Genomic DNA, 18,613 nt, shown 5'->3' on the forward strand with positions numbered 1-18,613 from the left:
TTCCCCTCCCGCAGCCAAGGCTCCATTGGAGCAAAAATGGCCCGGGCGCTGGGGATGGCTCTGTGGCCACTGCCTCAGGCGCTAGAGTAGCTCTGGTCGCAACATGGCGACGCCCAAGATGGGCAGAGCATCGCCCCCTGGTGGGCAGAGCATCGCCCCATGGTGGGCGTGCCGGGTGGATCCCGGTCGGGCGCATGCGGGAGTCTGTCTGACTGTCTCTCCCTGTTTCCAGCTTCAGAAAAATGAAAAAAAAAAAAAAAAAGTGATCCAAGTTGCAAAAATGAATGGAAATAGTGCTGCTGAACGTAAGTGTGATCCTCCTCCTACTGAGAAATCATCCAAGACTGGCTACAGGAAGAAGAAACCCTTCTGAAAATGCCAGGGCAGAAGGCTGTGAGAGACAACTCAGCAAATGCCTGATTTAGAGAGAGAATTGAAGATATGGATTGAAGAGCAAAGGGCAATTGGAATTCCTGTGTCCACAAAGATGGTTCAGCATGAGGCAAGAAGAATTGCTGATGAAAAAGAAGTTACTGATTTCAAAGGAGGACACAATTGGTGCTTCAGGTTCATGAAGTAGAATGTATTAAGCATGTGAACATGCACCAGACTTGCCCAGAAGATGCCTGAAAGCTATGAGCAGAAGGTCCTTGAATATCATCGTTTTGTCATTTAATGTTGGAAGACACATCAGTTTGAGTTGGGACAGATTGCAAATATGGACTAAGTTCCCCTTCAATTTGATGCCCCAAGTAACAGAACTGTTGATAAGAAGGGGGTAAAACTGTAACTGTGAAGACAAGTGGACATGAAAAGAGCCATTATACAGTTGTTCCAGCTTGTTGTGCTGACAGAACCAAGTGCCTCCTTTGCTAATTTTCAAATGTAAAATAATACCAAAAGAAGACATTCCTCAAAGAGTGATTGTCCATGTTCATGACAAAGGTTGGATAGATCAGGATGGGATGAAGATCTGGTTTGAGAAAGTTTGGAGGAGAAGATCAAGTGGGCTCGTATGCAAACCTGCCCTGTTTGTGCTTGATCAGTTCAAGGCACACATAACAAAAAACACAAAGAAAATTGCTGCAGAGCAAAAAACAAAACTTACTGTCATACCTGGAGGCTTGACATCCCAGCTCCAACCGCTTGATGTCAGCATTAACAAACCCTTCAAAGCTGCCATGAGAGATGAATGTAACCAATGGATGAAGTCTTCTGGGACTTCACTAGCAGAAAGAGTAAAGAAACCAACTATACGAGAAGTGTTTGTACCTGGGTGAAAAGATCCTGGGATAATATCAAGATTGAGATCATTGTCAAGTCATTCAAGAAGTGTGGCATTTCAGATGCCATAGATGGAACTGAGGATGAGGCAATATATGAAGACAGTGATTTGTTATCAAACACAGATGAGGACAAGCTAATGGATGGGAGTTTTGACAGTGATGAGTTGTATGAATTTTATGATGAATAAAACTTGAGTTCAATAACTTTATGTAATACTTTTTTTTTAAATTTTGGACCCCAAAATTAAGGTGTGTCTTATACATGGGAGCGTCTTATATGTTGGAAATATGGTACCTAACCTGGAGGAGGAAACAGGTAAATTTGTCCAGGAAGCACAAAGAGTCCTAACCAAGATGAACCCAAAGAGATCCACTCCAAGACATAATATAATTTAAAGTCAGAAGTGAAAGATAAAGAATCTTAAGAGCAGGAAGAAAATAACAATTAATTACATATAAGGGAACTCATAAGACTGTTTGCTAATTTTTTCAGTAGAAATTATGCAAGCCACAAGGGAATCGCATGATACATTAAAAATGCTGAAAGGAAGGCCCAGCTCAGTGGTAGAATGTCAGCCTGCTGTGTGGAAGTCCCAGGTTCAATTCCTGGCCAAGGCACAGAGGAGAAGCGCCCATCTGCTTCTCTACCCCTCCTCTTCTCTTTTCTCTCTATCTCTCTAATCCCCTCCCACAGCCATTGGAGCAAAGTGGGCCCAGGTGCTGAGGATGGCTCCGTGTCCTCTGCCTCAGGCGCTAGAATGGCTCTGGTTGCAACAGAGCAACACCCTAGATTGGCAGAGCATCGCCCCCTAGTGGGCTTGCCATGTGGTCGAGCACATGTGGGAGTCTGTCTCTCTGCCTCCCTGCTTCTCACTTCAGAAAAATACAAAAATAAATGTTAATAGGCATAACTTCCAACTAAGAATAATCTACCCAGCAAGGTTATCATTCAGAATTGAAGAAGAAAGTTTTCCAGAAAAGCAAAAGCTAAAGAAGTTCATCACCACTAAACCAGCCTTACAAGAAATGTTAAAGAACTTTATTAAGCTTTTTTTTTTTTTCAAAAAAAGGCCATAACTAGGAGTAAAATATATGAAAGGAATTCTACCATATAAAATCAAATATATAGAAAAGGTAGTGGGTCAACCGCATGTAAATCTAGTATGAAGGTTAAAAGACAAAAGTAGTAAAAACAGCTATAACTATAATAATTAGTTAAGGGATACACAAAAAAGAAAGATGTAAAATTTGGCATCTGAAACATGAGAGGGAGTGAAAATGTAGTGCTGATAACAGAGATGCAAACAGTTAACTACCATATGATCCAGCAATTTTATATCTCTGTATATATTCAAAGCAAATTAAAACATTAATTGGAAAAAATAAATGCACCCTTATGGTCATTGTAGTATTACCTACAATAGCTAAAATATGAAAGCAACTTAAGTGTACATCAATATATGAATGGGGATAAAAAGATGTGGTATATATACACCATAAAATGTTTTATTGATTGATTTTTAGAAACAGAGAGGAAGGGAGAGAAAGAGAGAAGCACTTATCTGTTGTTCCACTTGGTTTTATATTCATTGAGTGCTTCCCATATGTGCCCTGAGCAGGGATCGAATCCACAACCTTGGTGTTTTGGAACACTACTCTGACCTACTGAGCTAACCTGCCAGGGCTGCATGGTGAAGTGTTAGCCATAAAAAATGAAATCTTGCCATTTGCAACAAAGTGGATGCAGCTTGGGAGTATTATGTTAAGTAAAATAAGTTGGAAATAAAAAGACATATCTGATTTCACTTATATGTGGAATCTATCAGAACAAAAAAGAGCAAGCAAAACCAGTTTTATAGACACATAGGACAGATGTTTGCCAGTGGGTTCAGGGTTAGGCAGAATGGGTGAAGGGGATCAAAAGGTACAAACTTCTAGTTTTAAGATATACAAGTCATGAAATGTAATGCACAGCAGGGAATATAGATAATAGTTTACTAACTTTGTATGATGACATGTTAACTATACTTATTGTGGTGTATGTCAAATCACTGTGTTATTATATACCTGAATCTAATACAATATTGTATGTCAGTTGTGCCTCAACATAAACAAATAGGTGGCATGCTCCAGAGTGTCTGGTACATCTCTGCTTGTCCTTATCTCTGCAAGTGTGGCTGTGACATTTGTAAACTAACCAAGTGCTTGTCAACCCATATTATTTGTATTCTTTTTCAAATTATTGAATAATATTTTTTTGACTGTCATGTTTGTGAGACTATAAATTGATTTTACGTGTGTGTGTGTGTGTGTGTGTGTGTGTGTGTGTGTGTAAGGGGCAAAAATATGTATGTATTTTAGAGCAAACAGGCCTGAATTTGTATTTGAGTTGTATTAGTCACTAGCTGTGTTATATTTGCAAGTGATTATTATCTATGAATCTCATTTTATCACCTGTAAATGGGATAATAGGAATTATCTCATAGTGTGGTAATAAAGATAAACTAGAGTAATGTATTTCAAGCACTTGATACAGTGCCCAACTTCCTATAATAGGGATTCAACAAGTGGCATTGATAGTTATTAAACACAGATGCTTTAAGGTTATATAAATTTAGGTAGTAAGTCTGGCAGTTTCTTTATAATGTATATAACTCTATAAATTATATATATATTACATATAGAATGTAAGTACACACATATTATATGAGTCAGCAGTTCTACCCCTTGGTATTTATTTAAGAGGAATGAAGGCATATTTCTACAAAATTACCTATGTGCTATGATTATAGCAGTTTTTTAAATAATTGCCAAAAAATGGAAACAGCCCCAGTGTCCATCAACTGATGAACGGAAATACAGCTAATGGTATAGCCATACAGTGGAATACTACTCAGTGATATAAAAGAATGAACTGATACATGTGATGATACAAATGAATCCCAAAAGCATTAAGTTAAAGGAAACAAGACAAATTCAAAGGCTACCTATTACATATATGAATCTTTATATGACATTCCAGAAAAGGCAAAACCATAGGGATAAAAGCCACATAAGTAGTTAACAGGGTTAAGTGCAGTGTAAGGGTGTTGGCTGTCGTGTGCACAAGGGCACATTTTATATAAAAGTAAGTATGAGAATGGATACTTGTGTCAATATAAATAGTAGAAATATAATACGGACCAAAAAAGCAATTGTCTGTGAGATATGTAGAGTATCATTTATATAATGTTTAAAAACCTGTAAACAGCCTGACCAGGCGGTGGCGCAGTGAACAGAGCGGCAGACTGGGATGCGGAGGACCCAGGTTCGAGACCCCAAGGTCTCCAGGTTGAGTGTGGGCTCATCTGGTTTGAGCAAAGCTCACCAGCTTGAGCCCAAGGTCACTAGCTCGAGCAAGGGGTCACTCAGTCTGCTGTAGCCATCCCACCCACCCCCCACCCCAGTCAAGGCACATATGAGAAAGCAATCAACGAACAACTAAGGTGCCGCAACGAAGAATTGATGCTTCTCATCCCTCTCCCTTCCTGTCTGTCCCTCTCTCTGACTCTGTCACTGTGACTAAATAAATAAATAAATATTAAAAAAGAAAAACAAAAAAATAAAGGATGTAAGCAATAAGGGATGTCATCTATAATTCATAACTATGTAGTGGAAGTATAAAATATTCTTAAATGATTAACCCAGATTCATGCAAGTGTTCCACTTTGGGAGCGCAGGGAAAGAATGTGTCGTCAGTGTGATACATGGATTGAGGTGGAGGATTTTTTTTTAAGGAAGCAAAGCAGCAAAATATTTTCCAATTTCAAATAAGGTTTCTAACTGTAGCGTGCCATCAGTATTGTAAATAGGGGTGTTTAGTTGCAAATATACACATGTATGTACACTACCTCTGGAAGGATATGCAACAAACAGGTACATGGTAATGTCAGGAGGGTGTATTACCTCCAACTGAGGGTTGGAGGTGGCAGAAGGGTTCACTTTACAGTTTCTATTGTTTATATTTTGAGTCTAGTTATTTTTTAAATGCGTGTATTTTTATTTGAGTATAAACATAAATGAAAGCATGCAGTTATTATTTTAAAATTGCCAAAAATATAGGAAATATGATGGCAAAAAAATAAACAGAAAAAATAACTTGTTTGTTAATTTCCTCAATGATATGTTGAGATTTATTTTTGACCTGTAATGTGTTGAAATTATACACTATTAATGAAACTAGGAAATGCAATAGAAACAGCACATTTAAATTAGTCATTTTTTTAAATTATGTTTTCTTACATTACATATAACATAAATCCAACTCACACTAGCATAAAAGAAATAAAAAAGGATTACTGTATGCAGGAAGTCCAAGAAGTGTTTCCGGATGTCTGGCACTCATGTCATCAGGGTTGTTTTCCCTTGGGGCTAGTGGTATAGAATTAGCTGGACCATAGCTAACTCAGTTCATAATAGCCATGGGATAAGGGTATTCCCCTCCTCAAGAAAAAGAATGTGTTGACCAGATAAGAACATACCTGATTGAGGAAAGAGGTTGTAAAGCCAGGTGTTCATCCCAGCTTTGAAGATAGTCTCGAGGGCCTAGACAGAAGATCAGATTTTGGAATTGATACGTTAAGCTGATTGCTGTGAAGCAACACCAAATCATTATAACCAAGTCATTTGGGAAGAGAAATGTTCAATATTCCCCAAAACTCAGCAATTTAAATAAAGTTTTCATGATCCCATTTTTATTGCAGGAATTTCTTAAACAGAATCTTTAGTAAGGCATTTTCCAGCCAGAACATTGATGGATTTATATCTTTGGTGTGTCTTTTTTTTTCCTAGAAGTATCAGTTTAACATCAGAATAATCAATTAAGATAACATTTATTTAGCAAAATTCTCTGTTAGGTGTCTAATATTTGATATTTCTTAAACACATAGAAAGGGTGTCTGATGTTTTGTAAGTTGAATGTGTCACGTTCTTTTTTGTGCGATTCTTTTTTATTTGACGCAGACACAATGTGTATCTATGTCTTTCTAGTTACTATTTGAATCACATTTTATAGTATCCTGAAAATTGGCAAAGTTGTTAATTATTAACATCTACAACCAGCCACCTATTTTTATTTTAAATGCTCTTTAATAATTTATGAAAATGTTTCAACTATGATTCTAGAATGTGACATATTACAACAAGCACTTAAACATCTTAAATTTAATTTAAAGGTAATTATTTGTTAGAATTGGCTAGCTCAAGTAGAGAACAAAGTAATTTATTCCTGATTTTATATGGAGATCCAAACTGCTTCATGTTTTTATCATTCTCCATAATTAAAATTAAAAGGTGGCATTGTCTAATATTTTATTATGTTACACTATGATCAGGATTTCACAGTTTATCTTATGACCTCATCCTTTTGCAAGAAAATAATTTCAGTGAAATCATATTAGGTCAGCAAATTAGTGAATTTCTGCCTCTGTTGCCATTAGTGTAGTCTGTGAGGTGTGTGATGACAATTAGCTCTGTTATCTATCAAACATCTTTTAAAGTTCAAGACAACTTTTTCATGCAAATTAAACTCAGTAATCAAAACTGAAACCTGAATTAGCAGTACCGTATTATAAGTTGCATTGAGAACATTTTGACTATTTCTGAGTTCCAGTGGGAATGATGATTGGAAGGTGGCAATTCTTTTTAAATTACTGGTTTGAATCCTATTGAAAACCTGATTGCAGACCCTTTAGAATTTGAATATTATAGGCAGAGAGGAACAGTAGCATTTCTTGAATAAAATATCTCTAACATTCAATATCTCTGCCATTCTTCCTTTAGAGATTTTTTTTCCTACAGAAAAGGAACTGAAAAGGTTAAATCATATCTGTGGAAATCAGTCTTGTGTATTTTTTTTCATGCTAAATATCAAAGATGGCTTAACAACATATTTAGAATTTTCTGAGTTTTACTATTAATAAAGTTAAAAGAAAACCTAGTGTGATCAGGCAGTGGAGCCACATTAAATTTGTATCTGAACACCCAGTATGCTTATCTCTTCTCTAGATAGTGCTCTGAACCCATGTTCCACATTCTGAATTCTGTGTATAAAGTTAAACATTGCAGAAGGGCATATATCTGATGGTACAGATGAATAAGGTTGAAGTTTAATTATGAGCAAAGTTGGTCGATTTAATATGTTCAAGCCTGTAGTATTTCTGTTATTGATGTAATTAGGTTATTTTTATGGGAAATTATAAAACACTCCTAAAAATATTGATAGGTTTAAAACTACCAGAAATATAAAACTTCTGTTCATACTATATTACTGTATTTTAACATATCAAACTAATATTAGATTTCTTAAAATCTTGGTTGCTTGCAGGCAAAGTTGTTAGCCATGCAGCACGCCAGAGAAACTGCAGTTCAGCAGTACAGGAAACTGGAGGAAGAGATCCAGACACTTCGAGTTTACTACAGGTACGATTCTTTTCTGCCTAGTCCTAAGTAAATGTTGGTTTGGGAAATGCTTGTACCCAACTTTACAGTGGTGAATGAGGAAATAGCTCAGTGAAATAAAGTATTATGTATGCACTTAAAACATTTTTGTAACTTTAAAATGATTCAGGCATAAAATGTTTTATTATTTCAACTGTTTTTCTTCCTGTATTTGATAAGGTTTATGTTTAGACTCCCATCAGATATATGAAACATATATAACTCTGAACCAGTGTCTAAATGGAGCCTGGTCAGCTGTTAACTATTGACTTATCTAAATACCACCTCTAAAATGATGACATGTATTTTCAAAATAGTACATGAATATCAGTTTTAACAGTCTTTCACCTATTATAATGTAACATGAGGATTTTCTACAGGAATACTAAAGGTTTTTTAAGATTTATTTAATTTATGCTATAAGAATCATTGTAAAATTAATTCAATAAGTTACATTGGCATATTTTAATGGAAAGAAATAAAATAGAAAATGGCAGAATCCACCTCCTGTAGTAAGGATAAACACTGTTTTGTGATACTTTGTTTCAGTTTTATGTTGTTGCATGAAAGAGAAGGCTAAGATTGTGCAATGTATAAAATATATATTCTTATAGTGGATCATAAAAAAGGATTTGAAAAATTATTTACAAAGCCCTGTATATTCTTTGATGCTGAAATTTAAAAATAATAATAAAACTTCATTAACTGGGGCTGTAGCTTATTGAAAGAATTTTAAAAATTTGGCCTTCCTTTTAGAACGATGTTAAGGGTATAAAATGTAAATGCAAATCAGTTTTACTGAAATACAATTATGAAAGTATTGTCTCATGGTATATTAATATATATGTGTGTCATTTTAATACATTAAACAACTAGATCCAACAATAAGTCTATGAACAACTGTTAATTTCTAAGCAATGATGACTGTAAATGGTATTTTGGGGGTAGCTGCTGCACACCGAAATGTTACATGAAAATACAAGTGCTTTCTATGGATACAGACTCTCAAGAACCACCTATACCACTATTTTAGTTTGTTGCCTCTGTTTATAGGGAATTCTGTGTTTATAGGAGAGTTAGTGAAAAATAGAGATGAAATCTTTTTCCCACCCCCAGGTTAGGAGTCCCTGCTTTGGAGCAGTGTTACTGACATATAAAATAGTTGATTGTTGTTATGAGCTAAATTGTGCCCCTCAGAAAGGATGTGTTGAAGTCCTGACGTCTAGTACCTAAGAATTTGACCTTATTTGAAAAAAGGGTCTTTACAGAGTAATCAAATGAAGCCATTAGCGTGGGTTCTGACCAAATATGACAGTGGGAATTTGAACAGAGACACATGCATGGGGGGAGACTATAATGAGGACACAAGGAAATGATAACGTCCCTGGCGTGATGTGTGTACAAGCCAAGGAGCACCAATGATTGGCAGAAAACACCAAACGCTAGAAGAGGTGTGGGAGGATTCTCCCGCATAGTCCAGCAGACATTCGGATTGTAGCTTCCAGAATTGTGAGGCAATAAATTTCCACCAATCTGAGGCCCCCCAGTGTGTGGTGTTTTGTTACAGCACCTACAGAATACTAATACAGTTATCAGATACCAAGTATGTTTGGTTGGTGACTGGGGAATCATTTGCTTGCAACTAGAATCAGTGTCTATGTGTATCCATATGAGTAAGCAGAACCCTGATAGTGGAAGAAGACAACCCACCCACTCAGCCTTTTTTAAAACCGTGGAGTGAATCTGACAATCTTTCCTCTATAGTTTATGCCAGTGGATTCTCCACTGTAGCTAGGCATTAGATCACCTAAGGACCCTCTAAAAATTCTGGTCCGTATCCCATCTCAGACCAATTACATCAGAGTTTCTTGAGGTAAGATTCAGCTACCAGTGTGCGTGTGTGTATGTGTGTGTGTGTGTGTGTGTGTGTGTGTGTGTGTGTGTGTGTGTGTGTGTGTGTTTTCATTGATTTGAGGGAGAGGAAAGGAAGGGAGACAGGGAAGAAGGGGAAGAGAGAAGCATCAACTTGTTGTTCCACTTAGTTGTTGTGCACTTATTGGTTGCTTCTCATATGTTCCCTGATCATGGATCAAAGCCATGACCTTGGAGTGCTGGGACGATGCTCTAGCCATTGAGTTACTCAGCCAAGGCCACTACCACTGTGTTTTAAAGCTCCCTAAAAGTTCCAACATGGTGCCAAGTTTGAGGGCCACTGCTTTACACACACATTTTATTTAGCTGCATTAAAGTATGGTCTCTTCTTGGTAGAATAATAGAGACATATAGTAAACCCTTTATTAAGACTTGCGAATACTGTGTGATTTGTGCCCAGTCTTTAGATCAGGGGTCCCCAAACTACGGCCCACGGGCCGCATGCGGCCCCCTGAGGCCATTTATCTGGCCCCCGTCGCACTTCCGGAAGGGGCACCTCTTTCATTGGTGGTCAGTGTGCATAGGGATTTGTTCATAGTTTTTTTATAGTCCGGCCCTCCAACGGTCTGAGGGACAGTGAACTGGCCCCCTGTGTAAAAAGTTTGGGGATCCCTGCTTTAGATGATACATAGTAGCTTTGCCTATACAAGGGAAAATTTGTATGGAAACTTCTCCTGCCATCCATGTGAGATAGAACAGTAGGTGTTCGATCGATAAAGTGGTAGTGTCCAAGAACTCCAAGAAGCAAAACAGAGACAGACTCAAACATAGAGAACAGACTGACATCTCTCAGAAGTATGAGGTGAACTGGATGAGTGGAGTGGTGGGACTGAGCAAAAAAGGACAAGAAAATGAAAAACTCACCCTGGTGGGATAGCTCGGTTGGTTAGAGCATAATCCCAAAGCACAGAGATTGCCAGTTTGATCCTCAGTCAGGGCACATACAGGAACATCATCTGTTCCATCATCTGTTCCTGTATGTCTCTCTCTCCCTTTCTCTTTTGCTAAAATCAATAAATAAAATTTTTAGAAAAAGAGAGAAAAGAAGAATTCATGAATACAGACCACAGTGTGGTGATCGCTGGAGATGGGGGCAGGGGGGGAGGCCATAGGGCGATAAGTGGTGACCGACAAAGACTGGACTTGGGAGGGTGAACACAGAAGACGGTGTGCAGAGATGTGCTGTAGAATTGGGCACCTGAAACCTGTATAATTATGATAACCAGTGTCACCCCAATAAATTCAATTATAAAAAGGAGGGAGGTTTATAATAATCTTGTATGAACTGACATTACTTTTAGACAAAAAAAACCCCCAAAACCCTTGATGTCATATCTTGACACTCCTTCTCTGATAAATTGCAGGAGATTACTGAAAAAATTTGAAAATTATAAAACTTAAATAGTTATTTTCAAAGGCTTTTTTGTAAATCTACTTGAATTTGACAGGGTTAAACGGTCTCTTCTAAATAACTAGTTAACAATCATTGGTACAAAGATAATCTTCACAAGTCTCCCTTTCACTGTTACTGTTTAAAAAATTGCTTACAGTGTAATAAGTCTACTGTGATATGCTGTTAGACATCCCTTCCCTCTGTGATTGTACATAAACAAACCTCTCCAAGACCACCTCCTTTTTGTAAAATGAGAATTGTAGTACTTACCTAGTAGAATGTTTAAAGTTATGTACAGATCTTAGCACAGATTTGTCTTATATTTAGTGTTCAACCAATGTTATGATAAATTTCTTTTTACAACAGGAAGTCAGTGAGGTAGAAATGGAATCAATATAATTGAAGGCAAGAAACGTGTTAAAAGGGGGAAGGGATATTGCTAAATGGTTACATAAGATAGGACAAAAATGCCTGTTTGAAATAAGATGATTATTAATGACCTTCACCTCAGTGATTTTAATAAAGTATTTGATATGAGTCAGTTTTCTGTGAATTGAAGAGTAATAAGAGATAAAGAAACAGTAATGTGGGTAATAGAGTGGTCCTTGAAGAAATATGAATCAGAAAGATGTTAATGATAGCTGAGACAAAAGGAAAGTAGATTAAGGATTTGGCATTTGTCTTTTGAAAAGTGGCAGATACTTGAACACGTTTATGACTAATTGGAAGGAGCCAATAGAGAGAATTTTTATGAAACAGCATTTCTAAAGAAGCAGGATGAGATAAAATTTAGACTCTGCAGAAGAGTTTATCTTGAATGGAAGGATGATCACCTGTGCTCATAGACAGGAGTGAAGGAGATGTGAATAGCTGGGGATGTAAATAAGTTTCCGTTCATAATTAATAGTTTCTTCTTTTCTGTGAAGTCAGGGTCACTGTAGGTTTCTGAAGTGAGAAGGCAGGAAGCTTTGAAAGGAATAACTGAGATTGGCTACTAAAGGAATGGGAGAAAAGAAGTGAGTAAAGACAAGGAGAACACAGTCAAGCAATCTCGAAGACCAACCTGGGAAAAGATACCTTAAATTTGTATGCGTTCTAGTTTGTACAATTATGTAATTCAGTACATTCCGCTGTCCTTGCATAGCAGCACAGAAGGCCTAAAGGATCAGAATGTTTCAGGATTGTGAATCTACAGAACTAAAGTTATGGTGAGGAGAGTAGTTAAGGGGCCAATAGCAGAAGAGTTGTTGAAATGATGAGTGATAGTTTAGGCTAAATGGGGCAGGAAATCAAATTGAAGGGACATGTGTAATGAGAGAAAATGGAGGAATCAAGAAACCATAAATTATATGATAGTTATAGGATTATAAATTTTAGGATTATAGAGTAAATGTAGAGGGAATAAGAAAATTTAAGAGCTGAGGTTATAGTCAGAAAATGGAACATTGCTGTTTAAGATCTAGAGACAAGCACTCAGTCTGAGCAATGACACTGTTGAAAGCAGTACCTTGGAAGTGGATGGTAAGAACTGAGAATAGGTGAGGGTCACCAGCTCTGAAGTCAAAGATTTATGAAACAAAAGTATTAAATACCCATTTGGATATTGTCTCTGACAATTATTGACATATATTGGAATGCTTACTTTAAATGCTGTAATGCAAAGTGACCTAACAATAGATAGAATAAAGGTCAGGTGGAAATAAAGAGTGAATAATAGCTACATAGATGTATCAGAAGAGGAAAACTGGCCCTGGCTGAGTAACTCAGTTAGTTAGAGCATCGTTGTGACCAAGCGTAAGTTCAGTCCCCGGTCAGGGCACAGTAAAAGAAAAACCTGTACAGTGTGTAATGCATGAAGAAATGTCTTGTATCCCCTCAAACAATAATAAAGTTACCTCCTTCAGGTAGATCCACGATTTTATCCAAACAAAAAGGTAGAGAACTTCTGCTCATTGCTGATGCGAATGTAAACTGATGCAGATAAAAACTGATATAGACGCACCTGTTCTGGAAAAGTTTGGTGGTTCTTCAAAAAGTTAAACATAGAACTCCCATACGAGCCAGCAATTCCACACATAGATAAATTCTCCAAAATAATTGAAAGCAATGACTCAAATAGATGCCTGTACACCGATGTTCCTTACAGCATTTTTCACATACAAAAGCAGGAAACAGCCCAAGTGTCCATCAACAGATACAGGGATAAACAAACTGTGTTATATACCTACAATGGAATATTATCCAGCCATATGAAGGAATGAAATTCTGATACATGACAACATGGATGACCTGTAAATACATCATGTTAATTGAAATAAGCCAGACAGAAAAGACAAAAGTGATATGATTCCACTTCCATGAGGTACCCAGAATAGGCCAATTCATAGAAACAGGTAGTAGAATAAAGATTACCAGGGACTTGGGGAAGGGGGAGTGGCAGTTGCCAGGAGCTGGGGGAAAGCGAGATGGAGAGTGACTGTTTATGGGTGCAGAGTTTCTGTTTGGGCTGTATGCCATGAAACAGCAAAAGGATAAGCCCCAACAATAAGTCTGGCTCTCAACTTTGCAACAGCCAAAGCAGAGGAGGATGTTTAGTTTTAGGGACAGAATAAAATGTGCTGCTGCCTTTCACTTTACTTTGCCTTTACTTCTACCAATTAGTGATATGACCTTACCCCCTGTCCCCCCCAAAATAATTAGTATAACAATTATTATCTAGGTTATGCTAAGAACTACTGTTACTTAAGCCTTGCATTTCCCTGTATGAATATAAGGAATACAGAAATATATTTTTCCGAGTTTCTCCATTCTCTTTGTTTCCTTTGTGTTGTAGAAAACTTTGGGCATTAAGCAAAGGAAAGGTTAGCCTTTGTTTTCTTTGGTGGCGTTAGGGACAGGGGCAAGTGAGGTGGATGGGTAGGGATACTAAACTTACCATTATAACTGACAGCTATTTTACATTAAGCAGAAGGGATAGCAGGGGAGGAATAACAATATAAGATTTAAAATAAATTTTATTTACCACAAAAGCATTACAAAAGTATAAATATTAGTAATCCCTTGTTGCTGTGCTGAATGCTGAATTCATTTGCAACAGCTTCATTACTGTAAATCTCAACAGTTTCAACAGGGAAGCGTCTTAGACTGGTAAGGGTTAGACTTGTATTTGGTAATGACTTTTTCCTGTTGTTGTAAACCTGTAGTGCTGCATTCCTAAGTTCAGGAGGCATAATCATAACAAACTCTTTCCTAATCAAGAGAATGCTCAGTTTCAATGTTGGCTGATTTTATAGTGCTTCCTTATATTTTCTTTTACTTAAAGGGTGTAAATTCAAATGTGTATATAAGAATTAGAGCCTGTTGTTAGGTGCCAGTAAACTGGGATTTAATATACTTACTTATAATAACAGCAGTTTATGTTTTAAATTTTTATTATGTGTAATTGCATGTGGGAAGTTGTAATTCAGAACATTATATATTTCACTTTTGACAAAAATATTTAATATAATGCTCAATATTTTAAGATAGTAAGTTTCCTATGAATGTACTAGTGTTTTTTAAATAATAGAATATTTATGTGTTTGACATAGTGAAAACTAGATTAAACATGACCCTTTCTTACAGGGTTCAGAATGAACATTTCAAAGTTATAGAAACCATAAAGATAGAGGCCCTGTAAAATATACTAGAAAAGAGAGTGAAAGTCTTGCTTCTTCTCTACATCATTTTTATAAGTTTTATTTAATATGAGTCTTTGACTTTTTATATACACTCTTTAATGGTATGTATGCAATTCTTTGCAATCAGAAATATAACTGTTGCTAGAATCTGGTTTGGGTATTTTATTGTGATGAGAGTTTCTCACTGGACCATATGTTCTCTCAGTCAGAACTACATGCTCATTAGATAGCACACAAACTCTAGGCATGGAGCAACCTTTTTCTCAATGCAAGTCTCTCATCAAGAGCAGTTGAATACTGGATCCTGACCTTAGTAGTTCTATGCTATAATCATTTGTGCTAATTGAGCTACCTCATGACATAGACATTTTGTCACATCTGTATTTTCGACAGGAATTAACTGTCTGTGGATCTGTCTTAATGGTTCCATACTGCTAAACCAGTTTCAGTTTCTTTAACTTTGACACATGGGGCTTTTTCTAATCCTAACCTTTTGTGAATGTTTTTTTCAATTTTAATCAGTCCAGTGATTTGAAATACAATTGTGAAATATTCTTTTCTTCCTCCTCTCAACTTTATGGAACATGACATTTGGTAAGTTAACTTCTGAATGTCTGTTTCTTTACACCTAAACAGAGCTCATTTCTGACCTGCTTATTATGAAAATCAATAAGATAATATGTTGTATATTTTCAAAAACCGTAGAACACTATACAAAAGAAATATAGTAATAGTATTTTTGATAAAATTACTTTTAAAGTTTTACTTTATTGAAATATAAGTCAACAATTAAATTAGTAAAGAGGCTATTTCCTCTGAAATATTTTATATCTTCTATGACTTCTTATCCACAGGACATTTTTTGCATTATTGGATTTCACTATTTTCTGTGCCTTATTGTAACAGTAAGTTACAAGAATAAGACTAAAATTGATCATTAGATCTCAACTATTCTCCATTATTCTACAAAATGACCCAGCCTGCTCTTTTAAGGTCTCTTTATAAAATATTTTGCCACTTACTGCCTGACCAGGTGGTGGTGCAGTGGATAGAGCGTCGGACTGGGATGTGGAGGACCCAGGCTCGAGACCCTGAGGTTGCCAGCTTGAGCACAGGCTCACCTAGTTTGAGCAAAGCTCACCAGCTTGGACCCAAGGTCGCTGGCTCAAGCAAGGGGTTACTCGGTCTGCTGAAGGCCCACGGTCAAGGCACATATGAGAAAGCAATCAATGAACAACTAAGGTGTCTCAGTGAAAAACTAATGATTGATGCTTCTCATCTCTCTCCATTCCTGTGTGTCTGTCCCTATCTATCCCTCTCTCTCACTCTCTCTGTCTCTGTAAAAAAAAAAAACAACCACTTATTAATTGTGGTTTGCAAAAGGTCTAGAGTTAGAATGGCCTTGCCAAGTGTAGTTCCTGGGGTTTGCCATGGACTGTATTCACATTATTTCTATCAGCATGAGAAAATTTAATTTTGTATTTCTTAGATAAAAAAAAATTAAGTGTCTCCCTTAGTCTTGGCACTTAGAATCACCATTATTATAGTTCCACAGATACCAGTTTTAACATAGGTAATCTTTGATTTGTTCTTTTTTACAAATTTAATCAGTAACCAAATTTTGCTAAATTTTTTCTCATAATTCTTATTATTTTTGCCATCTTATTTTTCAAAGTTCCCTCATTAGACCAGACTTAGATAATTTCATACCCAAGCTTTTCTTACTTTATCCATTTGTCTTCATTTCTTAGTCCTCTTAAGGTTCCTGAAATAGGTATAGTATTTTCATCCTTTTACTCAGCCGACAGTATTTAATAATACCATATTTATCATGTATAATAAATTCCAAATTCTTTAACCTAACATTCATGAGTCCTTAATATTGCTGCCAACTCTCCTTCTGATTTCATATTTCACCAATTATCATTTTACCTTTTAATTTCATTCCTATGTGTCACTGGTGCCAGACCACTGCCTCACACATAGTAGGCATTCAACAAATGTTTGTTATAGTGCATTGACTATTATTTGCACTCTCAACATGAATCATTCAGTACTGCCTAGAAATTTCTCACTTTGGTGCCTTCCTTTATATCACCTGTTCCTCTTGGAATACTTCATCTCCACCTATCAGATTCTTATTGAGCTTTCAGAACACAATTTAAACACCAACTGTTCTACTGATCTTTTTCCAGTCTTCTCAAACAGAAGTGATTTCAACCTGCCTACAACTCTCCTAGTTATTCACAGTGGCTCTCTCATAATACATCACTCCTGCTTATGCATGAATGGTTGCATGAATCTTTCTCTTACTTCCCCTATCAGGGGAATTATACATAGGAAAGCCCCAATAAATATCTGCCAAACAAATGAAAAAATAATCAAATTTAACAGTGGATTGAAAGTTTCTTCAAATTAAAAGTTTCTTCTGCAAAGTAGTAGTCTGTGCAGTGCATACAATCAGAGCTCGATGTTAAATGAAATGACTGAACATAATAACATGGACCTTGTCTGGTATATTAGTCATCTGTGGATTTGTCAGGCAAAATACAGTCTCCATATAGTAAAGTGGTATATCATTTGCCAGCAAGTTTATTTTTTCCAGGCAAACAGTGTTCACATTTGAAAACCATCATCAGAAACATTTGCTTGGATTTAACCTTCCTAGAAATTCAGAATTAAAAAACAAAACAAAAAATCACCTTAGGAAACAATACCATTATTCCATGTTCATTGCAGTATTGTTTTTTATACTGAAAAATAAATAAATTAGAATCTTTCCTATGGGTGTTTTCTTTAGTCAGCCCACAGTTTAAAAATATTAATTGACAAAATAAGACGTGGGATATCTGCCAACATGGGACCCTTAGAATTATGCCATGGCATGTGTGTTATTCACGTTCTTCCAAGGAACAGAAGCAATGGGGCTGTCTCTGTGGGGAAGACATTGGCTCTTGCACTTGTGGGGACTGACCAGTTCGAAATGTGTGGGGCAGGCCAGCTGGCTGGGCACCCGGAAGAGTCCATGAGGCAGTCGGGCGTCCTGAGATGCAAGATTCCTTCCACCGTTATAGAATCTCGTTCTTCTTTTGAAGCCATCAGCAGCTTGTATGAGGCCCACTCATATTGTGGAGAGTAACCTGTTTTCCTCAAAGTCTGCTGGTAAAAATATGAATAATATCTAAAAAATACCTTTACAACGTCATCTAGACTGCTATTTGAACAAACAGCCTAGATGAGTTGGCACATAAAATTAACCATTGCACCTGTGCATTGGAAGTTCCTTTATCTAAAAGGAGCATAAACTCTCCATTCAGCACAGTTCCCCTCCTGCCAACTTTGTGCATTCAAAATCACGTGTCGTTGTCATAGAAACATTTAAATGTGTGACCCCAGATGTATGCTGTGATCATATTTATTTATAAAAGAGGGATTTGTACAAATAGTCGTATTTCTTAACCCCTGGATACCTCTCTAACCTCATTTCTTAACTTGCTTCTTACTCTTGCTTCACTCCAGTCTCTTTGGCTCCCTGATCTCAAACATCCCTAAGAATGCGCCCATCTCAGGGCCTTGACTGCTTTCTTCTCTGCCTGGAGTGATCTGTCCTGGCCAAAAGTCTGCTCCTTTACTTTGTTCGACTTTCTGCTTCAATGCCCCCAACCACCTCTAAAACAGCCGACCCACTCACTGCGTCACTCTTATTTGTTGCCCTCCTTACTTTTTCTTCATAGTACACATGCCATACAACACTATTCTATATTTGTGGATTGTCCTCTAGAAATTAAATTCTGCAAGGACTAGGATTTTGTTTGTTTACCACTGTGTCTTTCATCTGTGTTGGT

General features: G+C 36.8%; 1 protein-coding gene across 1 annotated transcript in view; it reads left to right on the plus strand.

Moving 5' to 3' along the window:
* Window positions 1-18,613, plus strand: part of MIPOL1 (mirror-image polydactyly 1) — a 347,233-nt gene that overhangs the window by 205,553 nt on the left and 123,067 nt on the right. Inside the window, exon 12 of the mRNA XM_066344523.1 lies at window positions 7,651-7,745. Within this exon, the coding sequence (XP_066200620.1) occupies window positions 7,651-7,745 (95 nt within the window). The remainder of the gene's footprint in view (window positions 1-7,650; window positions 7,746-18,613) is intronic.

Source organism: Saccopteryx leptura, chromosome 6 (genome assembly GCF_036850995.1).
Source record: "Saccopteryx leptura isolate mSacLep1 chromosome 6, mSacLep1_pri_phased_curated, whole genome shotgun sequence".
Lineage (NCBI taxonomy): Eukaryota > Metazoa > Chordata > Mammalia > Chiroptera > Emballonuridae > Saccopteryx > Saccopteryx leptura.